Raw genomic sequence first — 20,021 nt, 5'->3', positions numbered from 1 at the left:
AATGTTAAGATTTTGTAAGTTAATTGTAACTATAATTCTGAAAAACAAGAGTCACTTTAGAAACATATCTTAACTTTGATGCTTATTAATTTCTAGATAGTTTTTAAAATGAAATTCAGTGACAATAACAGGAAGCTTATTGTTATTTGCATATATCTGAAATACAAATTACCATATTGATTCAGTACTAAAAATGTCACACCTTTTTTTGTTAATTTCATAGATTCTGAAATTTGGTTGCAGCTTAAAATCTATATAATAATCTAATATAGTAGTTCTTCCCTCCAGGCCAATGTCAAATTAATACTGCATTTTACACTTCATGCTACCTCAAAAATCGAGAAAGTGAGGTATTTTCCAAAAGTGGAAAGATCTTTATTTGCATATTCTGCAGATCTAGATGAACTCTACCCCAAAAGAGAGTACCTCTGGTCCCTTCAAAACCAGCAAGAGTTAAAAGACTTAAGATAAAGGATATTAACATCGAAAATATTTTTAAGAGCCAAAAAAGATATTATGATTGCAATGCAAAACAGATGACAGAACTGGTCACCGAGCGGGTGAAGTAGGTTTCTGTTGTTTGTTTTGTCTATCCTAACTGAGTAAATAAGCAGGGATTTGGAAGAAAAGGGATTATAATTTCAAAAATGACAAACACAGAGCAGAGAGATTTGACCTTACCGGTTTGTCTGCATGGTCATCTGACATGATCTTCCATTATACGTTTTACTTCATACAGATAGTGTGTCTGGTAAAAAAGAACACACTCTGCCAAAACACTTCACAGAGGAGGAATGAGGGTAAAGAAGTACAAACAATTAGGTAGCCAAGGAGATGTTTAATGGTGTTTGATGATTCACAGCATAATTGACACAAGTGATGATTCCACAGTTGAGATAGCAGAATATTTACATGTATTACAAACATGAGATTCCTACATAGAGAAGCTGTTTCCCAGGGGTTTTCAATATGTTCCAATAGTCTAGGCGTATTTGGAGAGCTGTTCATCTACATAATTTGGGAAACGTGAGAACACTCAGACACTGAGGTGAAAAACAGAACACAGGGAATTTTAAGTCAGGGTGAGTGCTGCACAGGTCTCAGCCATTCCTGATTTGTTTGTAGCTACACACCTGTACTCACCTTCATCGTCTTTCACTAAGCTTGTTATGAACAGGTTGTGAAACCCTATGCCACTTTCCTCAGCACTGAACCTTTTCCCTTGTACCAATTTCCCATCTTTGTACCAGTAAACAGTGGGTCTTGGAGAGCCACGAATTAAACACTGGAAATAGGCTGCTGTGCCTACCGGTGCGGAACAGTTGGCAATATCTTTGATAAATCTGGGAGGCCCTTCCGTCACCTGAAATTCAAAAAAGCTGTCTGAATATTTGCTCCTTAAGACTAGTTCTTCTTTCAGACTGCTTACAGTCACTTTACTTTTCTTTGTGACCATAGCAAACGTCTCCGAATCTCCCAAGGAGAGGAATCCCCGACAGATGGCCTCTCCTACGCGATTCATTGCTCTGCACCTGTACGTCGCGCTATCAGAAAGACAGACGTTTCTGATTTTAAGGGTGTGGCTTCCGTTTTCCTCAATAATCACATATTTAACGTTGTCTGGCTCAATACACATATACTCTTTATACCATTTAACTTCAGGACTAGGGATGCCTATTACTGAACATTTGAACACAGCGTCTGAATTTCCTGGAATTTTAAAATCACAGATAGGCATTACAAAGCGAGGAGGCATTTCAAATACTTCTAAATCAATTTTTAAATCTTTGTCTTCTGCTCCCTTTGAAGCCATATTTTGATCTGCTAAGTTCAGTGGAAGAACATCTAGACTCACAATCATGCTTTTATGATCAGGAGTAAATTCAGGAACTGTGACTATTTTTACTTGCTTCTCAAATTCTTTAACATCTTTTTCACTTAATTCAACTTCCAGGATAATTTCTTGAGGAGAAGGTGTTCTTGATGATGCAGTGTTTTCCAGCTCAAACTCCATGATGTGCTGATGTGTGACTGGAGGTGGCAGCGCCACCGCTCTGTCCTCTTTGGGGGCTACGTCCACAATGGCGAAGCTCTTCGCCTCCCCTATGATGTTTACTGCGTGGCACATGTACTCTCCGCCTTCTCCTTTCTGAATGTTAGAAATTTCCAAAGAACACACATTACCCACCCTTTCTATGTTGACTCTTTCATCTGGCTCTAGCAAAGATTTATTTCGATACCATTTCACACCAGGAACGGGAAGGCCCTCGACTTCAACAATGAAGCCTAATGTTGTGCTTTCATGTATCTTCCTCTTGACCAGAGGTTCAATAAAAGATGGAGGCATTTCATTGTCTTTTGGCTCAATGGCTTCACTTGGCGTGCCAAATGAATCAGAACGCCAGATTTCAGAAGCTGAACTTCTCTCTTCTGTTGGTGTGTGGAAATGCTCATTTGACACACTGTCCTCCTTTTCTATTTTTGATGGGTATGTTCTAACATTTCCAGTGGGGTTTGGTCCTCCAGTAGGAATAGAGTATCTATTGACTATTTCTCCTTCTAAAGGTGTGGAGTATCTCTCTAGAGTGTCCCCTGGGGGTGTGGAGTATCTCTCCAGAGTGTCCCCTGGGGGTGTGGAGTATCTCTCTGGAGTGTCCCCTGGGGGTGTGGAGTATCTCTCTAGAGTGTCCCCTGGGGGTGTGGAGTATCTCTCTAGAGTGTCCCCTGGGGGTGTGGAGTATCTTTCTGTTACCTCGCCATCAGAAGGTGTTGAGTACCTTTCAGCTGCTTCCTCTAAAGGTGTGGTTCTATCAACAGTCTCACCTCCTGGATTTGTTGAGGATTTTTTAGTTGTGTCTGAAGGAGTAAAATATAAATCAGGAGGCTTTGGAGTTTCAAAATGCTCCACAGAGGATGGTGGGGTATAAAACTGATCTAACTCAGAGGTTTCATCACTGCTTGTACTTCCCACATCGATCGAAATATCAGATTCAGGAGAAAATGGGCGACCTAATGATTCCTGTTGTTGGTTGTAATATTCATACACAGTGTGGAAAGTTACTTCTTCAACCTCCATTGTCGTGACTGATTTACTCTGGACAAGTTCCTCCTTATGTTTTGTGTCTTTAGTTTCAGGAACTTCATGCTTTCCAGCAGCAAGTAAATATTGTGTCGGGGAGGTCTCAGATTCCATTGTTTTCCTGGTATGAGCCTCATCCAATTGATGAAGATTTTCAGAAAAACAAGTTTCTATCTTTTCTTCTTCCGTGGTGGAGAAAGAAGTTTCATTTTGATCTTGAAACTCTTCATAGCATTTTTCTTTGCCAGAGACATCAGTTTTTTTACTTGTTTGCTCATTTAGACTCTGCTGCTCCTCAGTCATCAGGAATGGGAAACACTGACCCACGGAGACTTTTCTGTGGGGCGCGTCTGCTTCCCGAACATCACCTTTGCGGTCTCTCAGAATTCCAGTGGCATATTCCTGCATTTCTCCACCCTGCTTTAGAGGTGATGCCAACTCTGTTTCCAAAGTTTGTTTTTCCTCCATTCCACAAACCTCTGAAAGCTTTTCCTCACTTGCTGCTTTTTTCAAATGTGAAATGAAACTTCTGTCTCCATTTTCTGGAGAACTTTTTTTCTCAGAAATATCGGATTCTCCTACATGTGCATATGAGGTTTGAAGGACGGCACATGATTCACTATGGATTTCTTCAGAACAGGATGTAAGAGAGCTATCAATATTTAGAATTTCTAAATTTTGTTCCTGTATATGTTGGACTTCTTTTTCCAAATATAAGTTCTTTTCATCAGTACTTCTCTCCATCACAGTTCCATGTGAAAACTCCTGACTGGAAGAAATTTCTGAATTCGTAAAAATGTTATACTGCACACCTTTAGAGTCACTCTGTGTATCGGACTGTGAAGGTTCAGTGAAGGGAACTTCATTATAAGGTCTTTCCTGCTGTTGCCTAGTTTCTTGAACTTGGGACTCCCAATCTGGATCTCTTATCTGGGAATACATTTGTTTTAGATCCACTACAAGGTTCTCAGCATCAGTTGTTTCAGAAGCAGAGTGTTGGTCTTTAAAATAAGCTTCTTCTGGTTGATCACTACCTAATTCTTGGAATTTTGTATCTGCACTTTCTACTTGAGAGTGAAACTGCTTAAGGTCATATATAATAGGCACTTCATGTTCATCCCTTTCAGAAACTGTAGATTGACCTATGAATCCAATTTCTTTCTGTTGTTCCTTCTCTCGCACTTCAAATTCTTTATAAACTTGAGAAGAAAGCAGCTTTACATTCATTACGATGTCAGCTGCATCTGAGTCAGTGCTTGGAGACATTTTCTCTGCCTGATGTGTATCAGCATTTACGTTATTCAACCTTGACTCTTCAGGTCTTAATGGAAAGTCTATGTTGTCAAGCTTCCTTTGAGGAGGATTAACGAATGATTTCCTGGTAAATCTTTTTTCAACAACTCCCTTTTCCACATGTAACTTTTCAAATGCAGTGATTCTGTGCTTCACCTTTTTTCCTAGGTAGTGTCTCTCTTCACCAAGGGGTTCTTCATCTGCAGTGAGAGGTGAGTCTTTTGTATCGTAACTCTCAGAATGGATATTTGATAAATAGTGGCATTGGGCACATTCTTGCACATCTGCCCTTCCTGGTCCACCAAGTTTTTCCAAATCATTTCTTACCTCTTTCCTAATTTTAATTTCACTGAAATCACCAACACATGGATGAATTGCACCTTCCGCCTGGTGCAGCTTTTGTTTTTCACTTAGGTGTCCTTTGTTCCCTTCATCCTGATAGTGTCTGAGTTCAGCTTGCACAGGCTTGTTGATTTTTATGGATCTAGAAGCACCCTGCATAAATCTGGGTAATTTTTCCCTAGAAAATGTGCAATGAACCTGGCTTTTCTGGTCTATCAGTTGGGTTGTCTCAAGGCTTTGAAAATATTCCCTTACAGAATATTTTTTTACATTGGACTGGGGATTAAAAGGATCAGCTGGATAATCATAAAAATGTGCCCATACAGATTCTCCTTGAATTTGTTTATCTTTGGAATATTCTGCATAAATTTCACCAATGTTTTCTAACTGACTATTTTCCCTGTGAGTGACAGGTGCCACTGTTAGATCTAAAACACTCTCAACTGTTCCTGAACTGTTTTCAGCAACACATTTATATTTTCCAGAATCTTGAGAATTAACATCATTAATACATAATCTGTGGTTACAATTAACTTCTTCAAACTGAAACTTCTGGTTCTGCTTTAAGAGGATTCCATTTTTAAACCATGTTACAACTGGTCTAGGCTCACCAGATAGTAAACATTCAAGTATTATGGAATCCCCTTCTCTACACCTGGCATACTTTGGCATTTCTTGTATCATTTTAGGTGGCACATTAATAATATCAGGTGAAAATATAAACCTGTGCTTTGTTGACTGAGGAGCCTCATCTTGAGTCTCGTCTTCAGGTTCTAACTCCTCATGTTGAAACAATTCTCTTGACCCTTTATCCTGTTCTGGGGTAGGAGTAGCTGCCGTTACCTGAATTTCTACAGGGAAGGGAAGCAATTCTATATCTGAAGAGGGAGGAACTGGTGGGTTAGTATTTAAAATATGAATATTTGATTGGCCCTCTTGTCTCAAAGACGGATGAATGCCTTTTGCTTGGTCAAACACCAATGCCAGCTCCTCTTCCTCATCAGTACAGTCGCACAGTACTGGGATTCTAGGGGCTTCGGTACCACGCCTTTGTTTCACTTTCACTTTAAGCATACCAGTTGTTTTAACCATCCCGTATTGGTTAAACAGCACGCAGGAAATAGAACCTTCATTTTGAGGAAGAACAGAAGAAAAAGTCAATGTTGAATGGTTTTCCAAGGTATGAGTGATGAGGCTTTGATGACGTGGGATTGGTATATCGTTGTTATACCACATCACTGTGGGTTGAGGATATCCTTGAAAATGACACACAAATTTACAGCTGTCACCTTCATAAACTTCTTGGGATTCAATTTCTTGAAGAAATGAAGGTGAGCAACATTGTGGATGTTTTGGGAAAGAATTTTCAAAAAACCTTGTGTTTTCCTTTTCCTGTTCAGTTTTGAATTCATCAACTTTTGTGGAAGAGGAATGTTGTAATTCTGTCAAATCATCCTTTCTTATTCTTTCACTATCTATTTCTTCATTTTCCTTACTATTTATATGTGTATCAAAAGATTCACTGGCGTATGGTGTAATAACTTGGGACATGTTTTCAGAAGTCTCATATATTGCCTCATTCTTATTTACATTGGTGATATATTTAGAAGACTCTCCAGTTTCAGTTTTGGTCATAATTTCTTCCTCTTGTTCTCTTGCATTTATTGGAATCCTACCATGTAAATGGTCTTCTGGTAGACTCTTTCTTAGAAATGCCTCTTGGCTCATTCCTGTTTTGGTCTGAAGCATTTCTTCAACAACAGTAGTTTGAAAGCTTTTGGGAGTTTCTTCAGATTCTACATTTTGACCTATTTGATTAGGAAGGACATGTGGCTTTTGGAAAACACCCTCAGTTAAATGATCTACTTTATCCCTATTTTCAGCTAGATCAGACACAGACCTGTTTCCCATTGCCTTTCTAGAGAACAGAATGCCTTTATCACTAGCTTTGCTTCTCAGAGTTCTTGACCTTCTTTCAGTTGACATGTCTAACACGGATAATTTCTTTTTCTCCATTAACATTTTTCTAGCCTCCCGTAAACGTTGCAACTTCATTTTGGTCTCCTCATCCAGGAAACTTTCACCTACATTAAACCATCCTTTTATGTCAGATTTACTTTCTAAGTATTCTTCATCATACATAAAATCTGTTTTCTTGCCAGGACTTACTGTCTTAAAGTGTATAGTTCGCAGCATTCCCTTTTGTTCCACATCTTGTTTTTTGTTAAAGGGAGAGCCAGTAAACCTCAGGTCAACCTTTATCCTATCTTCTCTCCTTTCAGCTAGAGCCTCTACATTTTCATGTGTTTGTTCTGCCTTTTTCAGAAATTCTAAATATTTCTCATCTTGCCCTTTTTGAATAACAAGCAATGATGCAGTTGATTCAGCAGACCCTTCACTGTTAATTGCTAATAATCTATAACTTCCAGAATCTCTGTTTTGGACACTTTTAACCTCTAAACTCGAAGAGTGATGATGTAAATCACTTTCAGTTTTTATGACTCGTCGAAGACCTGTTGGGATAGGTCTATTGTTATGGAACCAAGTCATTTCTGGAATTGGACAGGCAATTAATCTACACATAAAAACAACAGGTTCACCCGCTAAAACATACTGAAATGTAAGTTTTTGGGTAAAAGAAGGCTTGAAATATTCAGGCCAGGAGCTTGTAGATGATATTCTACTTGCATATCTCTTAGCAGTCATGGAGCTGTGGCCTATGTTTTCAGAATCTGAAAAGGCATCACGTGTATTTCCTTCTGAATGTTCAGATTCTTCCTCAGAGGACAATTCTGAAAAAAAATTAAATTATAAAGCATTTTACTATTTTCCATAGTATTTGAAGAAGTTGAAAATAAATGAAATTGAAAAATAGGAAATGAAATAAAATGCATGCTACAGATTCTCACAAATCCATAGAAAAATTCACTCACCATATTTGTTCGAATAAACGCAACACCATGCTCTGTTTAAAAGATTCTGACACGAAAATCGTTCGTTGTCTGGTCTTTTCTTCAAACTGCTGAAATTTCTTCTTGAACAAGCAAAAATGCATTTCAAAATAACATGTTCCTGTGCATATTTGTTTTGAGAGCAGGAAAACGTTGTTCTTTGTTCAATGGCTAAGAGGAAAATCTTACCTGACTTGCAGAGAGTGGAATAAACGCCCTTTCTGATCCTTTTGGTTGTAGTTTAAATTATTATATTTTTGAGAATTAACTATTTAGAAAATATATACAAGAACTATAACCATAAAAAATTAGCTGAAATAAAGTGAGAAGGCGTTTATTCGAACTAATACAGCCATCAAGTCACAATGTTATGCAAAAAAAGCAGGCAATAAAGATCACATAAGGTAGCTATCTGCAAGCCAGTGTAAGAGACATATCAATGTTAAGATGATATATGTGAATGAAGTATAAACCAGAATGGGAATGTAATGTTTTTGCACATCCTAAATAATGTAGCATTTCAATCATAATTCATTCATAACATTGCATTCTGAGAATAACAGCTAGGTTATTGACTATTGTTCAATGTAACTCTTTGTGAATTTGAAATCAAACTTCTATTTCATGATTTCATGCATTAAGATGACAACTTTTTCTAATACACACTATGAAAATGGCTACAAACATCAAGTTGAATATGACTGATACATTTTAAATACAAGATTTTAAATTACTATAAAACAAATTACTGTGAAATGCATGTAACCATCAGCATACTAAATCAGGCATGCAACATAGTAATATATACTCTAAGAGATATATTTGTATATCGATATCATTTTTCTCAATAATACTAAAAGAAAGAAGGCAATTCAAGGATTCTATTAATCCTTCAGAATTTCTACTTAAATTTCATATTCAGTATAACAATACCTTTCATCTCCATCTCAACCTCCTCTTCAATCCCCTCGTACAAAATTGATTCAGGGGCTAAGATGGAAAAACATACAAAGAGATTTTAATGATTAATTCTATATACTCTCTGCCTTAATTCATGATTCATATGATTACAATTTTCCCTTTGTTATTATAATTGAAAACTACATTCTCCCAAATGCAAAAAAAAAATCCATGCCAAACAAATCAATGAGCTGATAAAGTACCTGACAATGTTGAAAGAAAGACTTTAAAATATTTCTATTTTAGGTTCTCAATTAAACTTCCACTTTTAGTTCCAAAATCCTCTATGCCTTAACATGCATTTTAGAGAAGTCACCCACAAACTAAACGAATATTCTTTTTCTTAAATGTCTCATTGACAGGGCAGCTGCTAGGAGACGGAACCGCATTTAGAAGGAACACGCGCTTTCTAATTTGCCCTTCTAGATGAGGGCTACTCTCAGTTTTTCCTGCAGAATTCTGCATTTTCTGCTAGTAGATACTCCTTGGATTTAAACCACCTTTAAAACTTTAAACTATACGAAGTCCAATTACATTCTAAGGAACAAAACAGAATCTTCAACTCAATTTTTTTTTTTATTACACAAGGAAAAGGCTGTGCCTTTAGACACATCATCTCTGGGGCTAGCTTCTTGAGAAAGATGGGTGTCCCGGTACCACCTTTACTCTGGCTGTGTGCCACTGGGCCAGTATGCTTGGCTGACTTCTCCATTCCTGTGGTCTTTGTCATGAAGTTAATGGCAAACTTGATGTTTTCTTCGATGATCCTCTCTTTACTTCACAGGTTGTTTGAATTTTTGATTCTTTGAGTGTTTTAATTCTTTTAGTGTCTGAAGCAAGGGTAATTTTTGTAACTGCTCTGGTTTGCAATTCTTTTGCTAGGTGAGAATAAAGTTAGGAAAAGGAATAAATTAGCTGTGTTTGTAAGAGTGAAACGCATGCTGGATTTAGAAAAAATGCAATTTTAATAGGATGAGAAGAGCTGCACATTAGTCCCAAAACTAACACGTGATGTATACTCAATATGCATGTAAGAACTCCACGCAAACATACTTGCGGGATTTTACATTTCTTTTTGGACTTTGTGGATGACTATGTAGCCTATGACTACATAAATAAAGATTGGCCTTATTTTAGAGAATTAGACAGCTGTGCCTGGTCCTTCACTCTTCAAATACATAAAAGTGGCTTATCTTTTAACTTTAAGTAAAGCAGTCTGGACTTCCCAACAAAAAAATGCCCATACTCTAAGAACACTCATAATATAATCAATTGGAACGGAATGAACTGGAAACCCTGGGGCAAAAATGTCTAGCTCAAGTTCACTCTGAGAACCTGATGATCAGGCACTGTTCTATGGCACGAGGTTTAGAACAACATAGTTATACTGCTGCAGAAACTGTCATAGTTGTCACCTACATGATTTGTAGACAACACCTGCAGATAAATAGTCACTGTGTAATTATGGTGCTAGTCAACCAATAGCTGTGGTGAAACTGAAGGTCAGTTTCTTAGAATTTTCCATCTAGTTTGTATAACTAGACTTTAATTCTTAAGCTATTCTCTTTGTAGACTAAGAAAATATAATCAGAAATAGCTATAGATCAAAATGTCAGATTAAGAAAGAAAAAACCCTCCTTTGGTGAACAAGGATTGCAGATACACTAAGTGAACACTGTTTCAGAATTTAGTGTGGAGAGAGCTGCCTCACCTCTAACACCTCGAAAACAGTATGGCCAGATCAGGGAAGAACTTGAGGCCACAGCTCTCCCCAGGCCAATGGAGAGGCCTGAACTTTTTGCACCAGCTTCCTCGAGGGACCCAGGGAAGCTCCTTTGCCTGCAGACACACAGCATGGGCTTCTAGCCCCTGAAGAGGAATTTTCTCATTAATCTTTAAGAGGAAAGTCTGTGGAGAGTAGGAAGAACTTATCCTTTGCCCAGATTTATTCACACCCTTCCAGACAGTAGCAAATCAAGCACAGAAACAACAATTATGATCTTGCCATGAGATAACTCTACAGTTCTGGGGGCATCTTAGACTGTAAAGCAGTATCATTTGATCTATGTCTAGGCTACTGATTTTGGTCCAGACAGAGCCCAGTTTTCTATTTTTCATAGTCTCCTTGAAGAAAGCTAGAACCTCCAGATCTGAAAACAAAGAGCAGCTGAGAATTTTTGAGCTTCCTAATATTAAAACAATCAAATTTAAAATTAACACAGGCACAGCAATAAGTAATACTTGATGAACATTAACATTTTAACGTTCTTTGGTACACTTCCTAGGTGGCCTGTTAGGTAATTAGAAGAAGCAGCACATGTGAAATAAACTTTAACTTCCTGAGATATTTGAAAGTTAAACTTCCTTTAATTTAGACTGGAAAGTTGATGTTCGTAATGAGTTTGGCCAACGATTTGGCTGACTGTCATAAGTCATTTATGAGTACAGTTCTAGGTTAGGGATATTTAATTCTAATTACTATATTCATTGATTCAATTTGCAGGGCAGAAAAGCTGCATGAAGCAATGAGGATGAAATGAAGCAACTCATAGTTAAAAATCAAATAACCACATTTTGTGCTTAGTACTACTGACGTTGTCTTCTCTCCATACTCATTGTGTACAATACAGCTGTACAATCCCTGGTCTACCAGCTGAATATTACATATGATTAGAAACTGAATATTTCCATTTTGCAACTGCTTCACTCTCTTGGATTCCTCTGTCTTCACACCTTCATAAGTCCAGGTTACATCAGTGGAAGATTCATCTTCTGAAACGCAGAGGAATTGAGCAGTGTTGCCACACTTTGTAGAGAGGTCCTGGAGATGCAGGAGAATCTCTGGCACTTTACTCATCGGTCTTCAGCATCTTTCTCAGACAGCTCAGTGCTTTCCGTAGCTTGTGAAAGGGATGCGGTGTGGTGCAGCTCTACGTCTTGAACAGATGCAGCTGTATGGGTGGAACTTTGAGATACACTTTCAGAACCCTGAAACTAATATTCATAGGATGATTCCTGAAATGACTTAATTTTGTTTTGGGATATTTTGCTCTCCTGCTTTGTGAAAGAGGAGTCTGTCACTGTCTGGGACTTGGTGGACTCTCTAACATCTTTCCCAGAACTTTGCCTAGCTAGGGCTTCCACTGTATAATCAAGTGACAAGAAAAAGAAAAGAATATTAAGGTCTAAGTGATGTCACTTAGCTAGGTTAGTAACATGAAATGGCATGGAAGATGAAGATGAATATCACTGTCACTTGGAAGCAGCATGACAGATACAGTATGCTCTAGGAGTCAGAATCACACAAAATACAGGCATTCCTAGTGACCCAGCAATGAATGGATGATGAAGGCTCATGCTGATGCCATAGAGTATGTGGTTTCTTCCTTCTATTGTCATTGCAACTATCCAGAGTGCTGCAGTCTCTGTCTCTTTCTTTCTCAATCTCCTCCCCCAACTCATATTTTTCCACTGAAACTATTAGAGATACTCTTCCCCACCCCATCATGTGCTTTATAAACAGTATATATATAGTGACTAGATCATTAATAATGCAGTGATGAGATGCTGTTTAGAAAAGTAAAAATGTCAAGCAAAGTTGATGCCTAACAAATAATTTTGAATGTAATGCACCGAACACATACTTCAGTGGGATTTAAAGTGCATAGGTTAACCCATACTGAGGACTTAAGGCAACTTTGGGGTGTAAATTTATTAGTAAATTATGGACTGGCCACAGTATGCAATGAGACAAACAGCAGAGACTTTTCATTAGTAACAGTGGAAGTAGGAGGTATGCAGCAAATCAAAATCTTTGAAGCAAGATGGGCTTTACCTTTTGGAGTCACTGTGAGTGTAGCAGCGCAAGAGGCTTCCCCAGCACTATTGGCGGCTTTGCAAGAGTACTGCCCAGCATGCTCAGAGTAAGCATCAACTATAAGCATTAAAGCTATGCCTGTGGACTCTTCATAATGGAAAACTACATCTTTTGATGGTAGAATTGGCTGCTGGTTATGAAACCACTGGATTTCTGGCTTGGGAATGCCAGAGACCCTTGCATGAAATCTGACTGTCTCCCCGCTGTGCACCCTGAGGCTTGACAGAGGCTGGATGAAGATGGGCTTTTGGCCAAGGGACTCCTTCTTAAGTGAAACTGATGAAGAGATACGCCATTGGGCATTTGATGTAGCTTCTTCAACTTTGCTAAATCCTGAAAAGAAGCATGCCAACCTTTAATGTCTTACCCTGCATTGAAACCAGAGCTCATTTGGAATGGTCTACAGATCTGTTGCAAATTTCAATTGTGGACTAAAATCAACTCCAATCCTAAAGCCTTGTCAATATTTGCTATTACTCATTTGAAGTCACACAAGTTCACTTTCATTTTCCAGACAAACAGGCTGAAATATAAATAATCTAAATAACTTCACAATATTGTTCATGAAGGCAGTAGCAGAGTATGCACTTAGATATTATTGTTTTCTGTTTCTATTTTTTTTCCCTCTGGTCACAAAGCCAGTTTTTCTACTTTGTAAACTACTTTAAAATGATTATTAAGAAAATACCTAGTTATTGTAGTAAGTGTTTAAATTAAGGAAAAAAGCAAAAGTTTCCCTAAATCCTTATGTATTTATATATACTTAATACTATGTAAATTAACTAAGGTGAGGAAAAATGGTCTGATGTATAAAAATATTATCTTATTTTGAATCAAAGTGCCTCCTCACACTACCAAGAAAGTGTTTCTGATTGCAATTTATGAGCCCCAAGTAACAGAAATGTTAAATCATCTAAAGACTGGGCCCCTCTACCATAGGCATTCTTTGACTGACTGTGAATACATCTAGCTGGGGTAAACACCTGAAATGGTTCGCTGTAGCTTCTGTGAAACCAGAATTAGGTGTCAACGCAATGTGGGGGATGGTAATACTCAGATCAAAAAAATTTTGAAAAATTTTCATCCTAGCCAAACGAGAAAACAAATCCACCTAATTCTTTAGCATAATCCTCTCCATTCTGATACATGCTGATCAGGAAGCATGGAAGCTGGTGATGAAAGCAATACAATACATTACAAAATGTTACGGTGACAAAGCAGGGCAAAATAAAAAATGATGGCTTGTGATCCATAATGAGAAGGAGTAAATGGAAAGTGAAAACATAGCAGATAACACGGAAACCATTCACTGCATTAAAAGAGTATGATAGGGCCATTGGTGATGTACATAAACCTTCAGGGATTGTTACTGACATCGTGTCATTAGATCCATCCTTAAATATGGCTCTTAAAATTGTTTACTGTACCTTCCAGTCTCAAGCTTGCTGTGCTTGATACTTGACCTACAGCATTACTAGCAACAAAAGTGTAAGTTCCTTCATCTTCTGGAAAAGCCTCAGCAATTTCCAGCTGGTAAGTGTCTTCAAACTGAGTCATTCTAAAGAACCGAGATGGCTTGATTTTCTTGTCTTTGCTGTACCAAGACACTTTGAGATCTGTATCGCAAAAGAAAAAGGGTATTTAAAACACAAACACAAGTGGATATTTTTACTTTCCTGAAAACATAGAATTGATTATATGGGTGACTACATTTCATATCTATCTTAAGAACACTATACTTTTCTTTTGAACAAGGCAGATCTGATTTATATTTCTTTTCAAATTAAGAAGGAAACATGATTCTAGAAAAATTCAGCTTATGACTGGTTGTATGTAGTGTTTGAAATTTTACATTTTTAGTCATATTCTTTTTAACCATTTGCATATCATGCTATGGAAATAGGGACAAGGTTTTAACATACTCAACCTTGAGAAAAAATAGTCTTGAGAAACAGACATCATGAAGGGTTTGATTCTAGGATAGTGGTTGCCTACTGGGACAGGAAGTGAGAAAAATCTGCACTTCTGGTGGGCAGAAAGATCAGTCAAAAGAGAGCTGAGATCAACATTCCACAAAGTCTAAAATAGACACCCTGCAGGCTTAAGCAAAAAAAAATCTCTATTTTTTCATTGACCATAACCAGCAAACATTGTAAAGTCTCAGTGCAGCAGAAAAATAGTTTTTAAAATTGAAAAAAAGTCATGGATTTGGGGCATCTTAGATATATTTGGCTTTTTTCAAAGTAGCAGTGAAAATAAATAATAATGAAATCAGCTATTTCTACATAAATATTAGAATCATTGTAAAATGATAGAAAATAAAAATCCAAAAGCAAGGGTAAAATAACATTATTATGTTGTTATAATTTCAGGTGATGTGTACTTTAAAAAATATTATACTGTCATTGAAACAATAACCTTTTAAGTCAAGAGTGGATTTAGATTTGGTTACTTGTTTTAAAAGCCAAAATCAAAGCCATGTTGTTTGTGGACTATGGTCACTCTATCGCTTCCTTATTTTAATACCGTCCCTGGGGATCTCCTAATAGTCTAATTGTTCAGCATTTTTTTGCATTTTAGTGCAAATATTGGTTTATGTATGCTCCCCTCTTTCCTATGATGGTATTGTTTATGAGCTATATGTTCTCCTTGTAAAATGACAAATCTTTTCCCTTCCTTAGGTAGGGAAGGTAGAAAATGGAATCATGACACTACAATTATCAGCTGTGTGACCTTAGACATGTCATTTAATCCTTTTGGACTAGGCTTCTCATTTGCAAAATGGAATGCATAATAATTCATGAGTATTCATTGTGTACATTTGTGTGAATTATGTGACATACACATAGGAAAGGGCTTTACAAACCGCTGGCACAAGTCAGTCATTAAATCAAGAAGGGCTAACACCACAAGGGATCAGCAATGTCTTCAGTAACTTGCAAAAGACAGGGCCATGTGATATAATGGGTAACACCATGGAATTTAACAGGTATCCTAAAACTATTTAGTTCTTTTGTTAAACTTGAGTGGAGAGGGGAGGATGCAGAGTTTGGCATGTTTTGTTACGGGGTTCTCTGCTTATTGCTACCTACAACTCCTCCCTTTGGTGAGCTGAATGCAGCAGGACAGGCGTCAATCTCCAACAGTAAGTGAGCTAAAAGCTGAGACCTCTCTTGGGAAAGGACTTAGTGCTTCTGGCTGGGCTGCTACAATCTGTGCTGAAATTGGCTCTCATGGTTTCTGTGAGGCCACCCCAGTGTCCCTGCTCCTCAGCCCACCACTCCACTGTTCTGGCATACTAAATTGTGTTCATTCCAAATTCCAAATTCTTCCACAATCTATCCCTTCTTTCTCCTGACTTCCCTAGTTGAGGGCCCTGTCAGCCCGTTCCAGAGCCCTTATGATAGTCTCCCCCTGGTCCCAAACCTCACCTCACTTTCCACATGTGTCCATTTCTTCTCTCACGATCACAGTATTGCTTCTAAAAAGCAAACCTGATCATGTTACCTAGGGACTTAAAGATTCTTCAGTGGCTCCTTGATTTAAACAAGTAAAATCTAGAATCCTAAGTGAATCGCCCACTCATTACATCATTTTCCAACTGTATATAAACCACTTGTTTCCAGCATGTGATGTGTTCTTGTAAATGTTCTCTGCCCGGAACACAATTATGCTCAATGATCCTACTGATTCTCCAAAGCTCAGTCTGTGTATCTTTCTCTGTCTCCCAGCAGAGGGCACTGGGCATGTGCGCGGTTACAGAACTTACAGCCTTGGGCTCAAGCTGTGCACATGTGTCTCTTCACCTACACACTGAGCTTCGGGAGTGCAGGAGCTGGATCCCGGCACCCTGGCACCTAGTGTAATGTCTCAATAGCTGGAACACAAATGTTGGTAGAATGAAATTGAATAGATGCTTCCATCATTGATAGATAACTTACTTATCATTTCACTTAGCTAGCTATCCTCTGTAAGCCTACAAAAGATACCGACTCACTATCTGTAGAATAAACACTAGCAAAAATCTGGCTTTGTTGCAAGTTTTAAAATTCTTCTTTTCCAAATTGGTCTTCTACCAGTAGGTGGCACCAGAGACCTTCAACAGACAACATTTTCACTTAAAAAAGCGCCACAAGATTGCTTAGGACCATGTTCCAGACTACACCAAATACTGAGTTACAAAAACATGAGGCTGGGTTTCTGAAAACTCATGATTTTTTTTCCAATTTGTAAAATACAGGGGCCACTTACTTACTTAAGGTAATACTTGGTTAGAGGAAGTTGTGCAAGTCCCAGCGTATGAAAGTCTGAGATTTGGTAAGCTTTTAAAAAGGCATTTTATTTAATGAATTCAATTTTTGTGACAGAGAAAATATATTCACAAGAGGGTCCTAAAACCTTTATATTTGTATAAATATTACCTCATATAGAGAGTTATGATCTCATGAATTTATAAAGTCCATTCAAACATCTAAAAACATTGGTCATATAGAAAAGATTTTTTCTTTCTATCCCCTTTTTGGAGTCTTGTAGAGGGCTTCAAATGTATTTTTGTGACACTTAAAGGTAAACATAATATGACATAAACTAAAAAGCACTATATGATTATAGTTAAGATTACTACTTTAGATGATCTATATATATGTATATGTATTTGAAAAATTTCCTGTAAAAATTCAATGAATGGATAAATTACCTAGTGTAGTTTTAGTGAATTTGGTATTATAATGCATTTTTCTTTATTGTTACTAGGATATTATCAAATCAGTCCTTATTTCTTGATATTTAGCATTTTTCAAACACTGTTTTAAAGTATCAAAGTCTATAGTATTTGTCCATGTTGACCACTCAATACCAGACTTTTATGTTCATATAATTCCTCTCTGTGACTATAATAAAATTAATGTATTGAGCACCAGTCATTTGCCAGCCACATCTATAGGTGCTTTATATATACTTTATATTTTAATTATGCTCATAAGATCAAACATTTGGTTTCTAGACCAGCACCTTAGTCCTAGTGGAGGAAATCGTCAGGTCACAGAGGCCCAACTGAAATACTGACTTGTTTAGGAAAACAGCTCTTTGCAATGCAGAGACTGGGCTGTAAACTACAAGGAGAAGCATAATAAACAAATCAGACTAATTAGGAGTGTTCTGGTGAGACACCAAAGCTCTGAGAATTTCTTTTTGGTGTTCATACACAAGCACCAAGAAAATGAGGGAGTGATTTTCACTGGGGATAAAGTTAATTTACCGTGTTCCTATCTGAGGTCAGTCTACAATAATAATTGGCTTGAAATGGCTCCAAACATTGTGTCTGACTCTACCAAGGTCAGACTCCTGGGGCTGGGAGAAGAGACTGATGGTGTGAGGGAAGCATGCTCCAATCTAAGATAGTAACAGCTAACTGACTGAGGGATTACTATGCGGTGGGCACTGTGCTCTGGGCTAACATGCGTTATCTAATGGAATCCTGATAATAGTCTTAAGTGATCAGTGTTAGTCATTTAACAATTATTCTTTTGTTAAATGAACAATTACTTATTGAGCATCTATTAGGTATGGAGCTATGCGAGGACAAGTATCCACCCTTGCTCTCATGGAGCTTACCCTCTAGTAGCTATTTGTTCTCAGGCCCCAGGTTCTAGGTACTAAGACAAAAATCCCTGCCCTCATGAAATACACATTCTAAGATGAATGCAATATTATCCTTACTCTAGTGATGAGGGAAAGAGAACCAGAGAAATCCTGTATTTGCCTAAGATCACAAAGTGGAGCCAAGATTCAAGTCCAGCATCTCTGGTCATAATGCCTCTACTTTTGAGCACTGCAGGATCCCACCTCCCAAAGGATTATACCTTTTCACACAAGCACTGTCCATAGACCAAATGTCATCCACACAGACTCTTCTTTTGCAACATGTTATTATAATTAATCTAATAATAACTGGGTTTTGTCATATTTTCTCTAGAGATAACTGAAGTGCAACTACAATAATAATGAGAACATGACACTCCTTGAAGTTTAAAATGTTGGAAAAAACATTCTTTTTTTTATTGCAGTATGATTTCTAATCTAATCTAATTTTTTGTTGTGGTGGTAAAAAAAAAACACATTACATAAAGTTTACCACCTTATCTATTTTTAGTTGTACAGTCCAGTAATGGAAAACATTAATCTAATTCTTAATTTAACAAGACAAGTATTAAACTTGCATGACAAATGTTTGTGATGGAGAAAAGGTGAGAAACCTTTTCCTCACATCTTTCTTTGTAAATGTTAGTAATGATACCTTTGCTGGTAAACCCACCTGTTCCAGAAACTCTGCATTGAAAGCGGGCTGGTTGTCCTTCAGAAGTGACAGTGTCCTGAAGTGGGGTGATGATGACAGGAGGATAAACTGGCATTTCCTGATCCGGAGACACAACTTCCGGAACTACAGAAAGAAACCACAGGACCTGGCATGATTAAGGCACCACACAGACCTCACAGAATGGAGCGGGACAATTTATCTTACTTTATCTGGCAGCAGAGCACTTGCAAAGTTTCAAAGCTGGGCAGCAAGCTAACTTGTATGAGCTCCAAATTATATTTTTAAGTGTACTGGGACAATGCAAAATATGGTGCCTTTGGTTTTACTTTACACTGAGAAGAAGCAAAGCATTTCTACCTTCCACGGAGAGTGAGGCTGAGGTTGTGGCAACTCCATAGTCATTCCTGGCTTCACAGGTATAGACAGCCGCATCCTCTGGGAAGGCTTCGATCAGCAAGAGCGTGTACTCTTGCCCATCGTGGAGAAATTTGCACTTGAAGCCAGTGGAAAGCAGCTGCTCTTCCTTATACCAGGAGATTTTGGGCTGTGGTCGGCCAGATATCACAGCACAGAAGCGGGCAGGCTTGCCAGACTCCACAGTAACAGGCTGGAGCTCCTGCAGAACTTCAGGTGGTTCTGGAGCTGGAAGTAAATGAAAACAAATGGCCCATGAAGAAGTGTGAAAACATGGACCAGCACACGAACCTCTACCCAAATTTGTTGCCAGGCAGTCATGTGCCCAGAAACAAAACTTAGGAATTGTGATCTCTATGTCAGAGAACACATTAGAACATTCTTCATGCTAGGAAGGAAGAGAACATTTGGAATTTTGTCCCCAAGTAGAGGGAATAGTTTTAGAAAGATACTTTTGAAATTTGGAGTGGGGTTGCTGAGACTGCTGAGTTTCTCAATATAACATGATCACCCCTTTCCTCATCGGAGTGGAGGAATGGACAGTACCCTAAAGAATGCTAGAACAACTTCCATGTACTACTATTTTTAAACATCACTGGTCAGATGACATGGTGAGATGGCTCATCACATTCAGGTTTGTTTGTTTTTCAGGCATTTGTGTATATGTCATGGTCGTTTCTTTATAGGCAGGTGCCAGTGAAGTTGCAATCCATAGGTGTGAAAGAATGAATGGATGTATTTCAGATGAGTTAAAGGTGATTAGATAGACTTTTCATAGCTTTCCTGTTG

General features: G+C 38.0%; 1 protein-coding gene and 1 pseudogene across 49 annotated transcripts in view; both read right to left on the bottom strand.

Moving 5' to 3' along the window:
• TTN (titin) overlaps positions 1-20,021 on the bottom strand; it is a 262,742-nt gene that overhangs the window by 202,175 nt on the left and 40,546 nt on the right. For 48 of the 49 annotated variants that reach the window (XM_073218602.1, XM_073218615.1, XM_073218603.1 and 45 more), the window contains exons 41-44: positions 19,176-19,460; positions 18,816-18,941; positions 13,930-14,118; positions 8,599-8,655 (exon numbers count right to left, since the gene is read on the bottom strand). In XM_073218602.1, coding sequence (XP_073074703.1) covers positions 8,599-8,655; positions 13,930-14,118; positions 18,816-18,941; positions 19,176-19,460 — 657 coding nt within the window. Of the gene's footprint in view, positions 1-818; positions 7,507-8,598; positions 8,656-13,929; positions 14,119-18,815; positions 18,942-19,175; positions 19,461-20,021 lie in introns of those variants that run through there. The other variant, XM_073218650.1, reaches the window with a different exon arrangement.
• LOC140844836 (myosin light chain kinase, smooth muscle-like) lies at positions 9,514-13,878 on the bottom strand (annotated as a pseudogene).

The sequence above is a fragment of the Manis javanica genome, chromosome 12 (assembly GCF_040802235.1).
Source record: "Manis javanica isolate MJ-LG chromosome 12, MJ_LKY, whole genome shotgun sequence".
NCBI lineage: Eukaryota > Metazoa > Chordata > Mammalia > Pholidota > Manidae > Manis > Manis javanica.
This window is presented reverse-complemented; position numbering and strand designations above follow the sequence as displayed.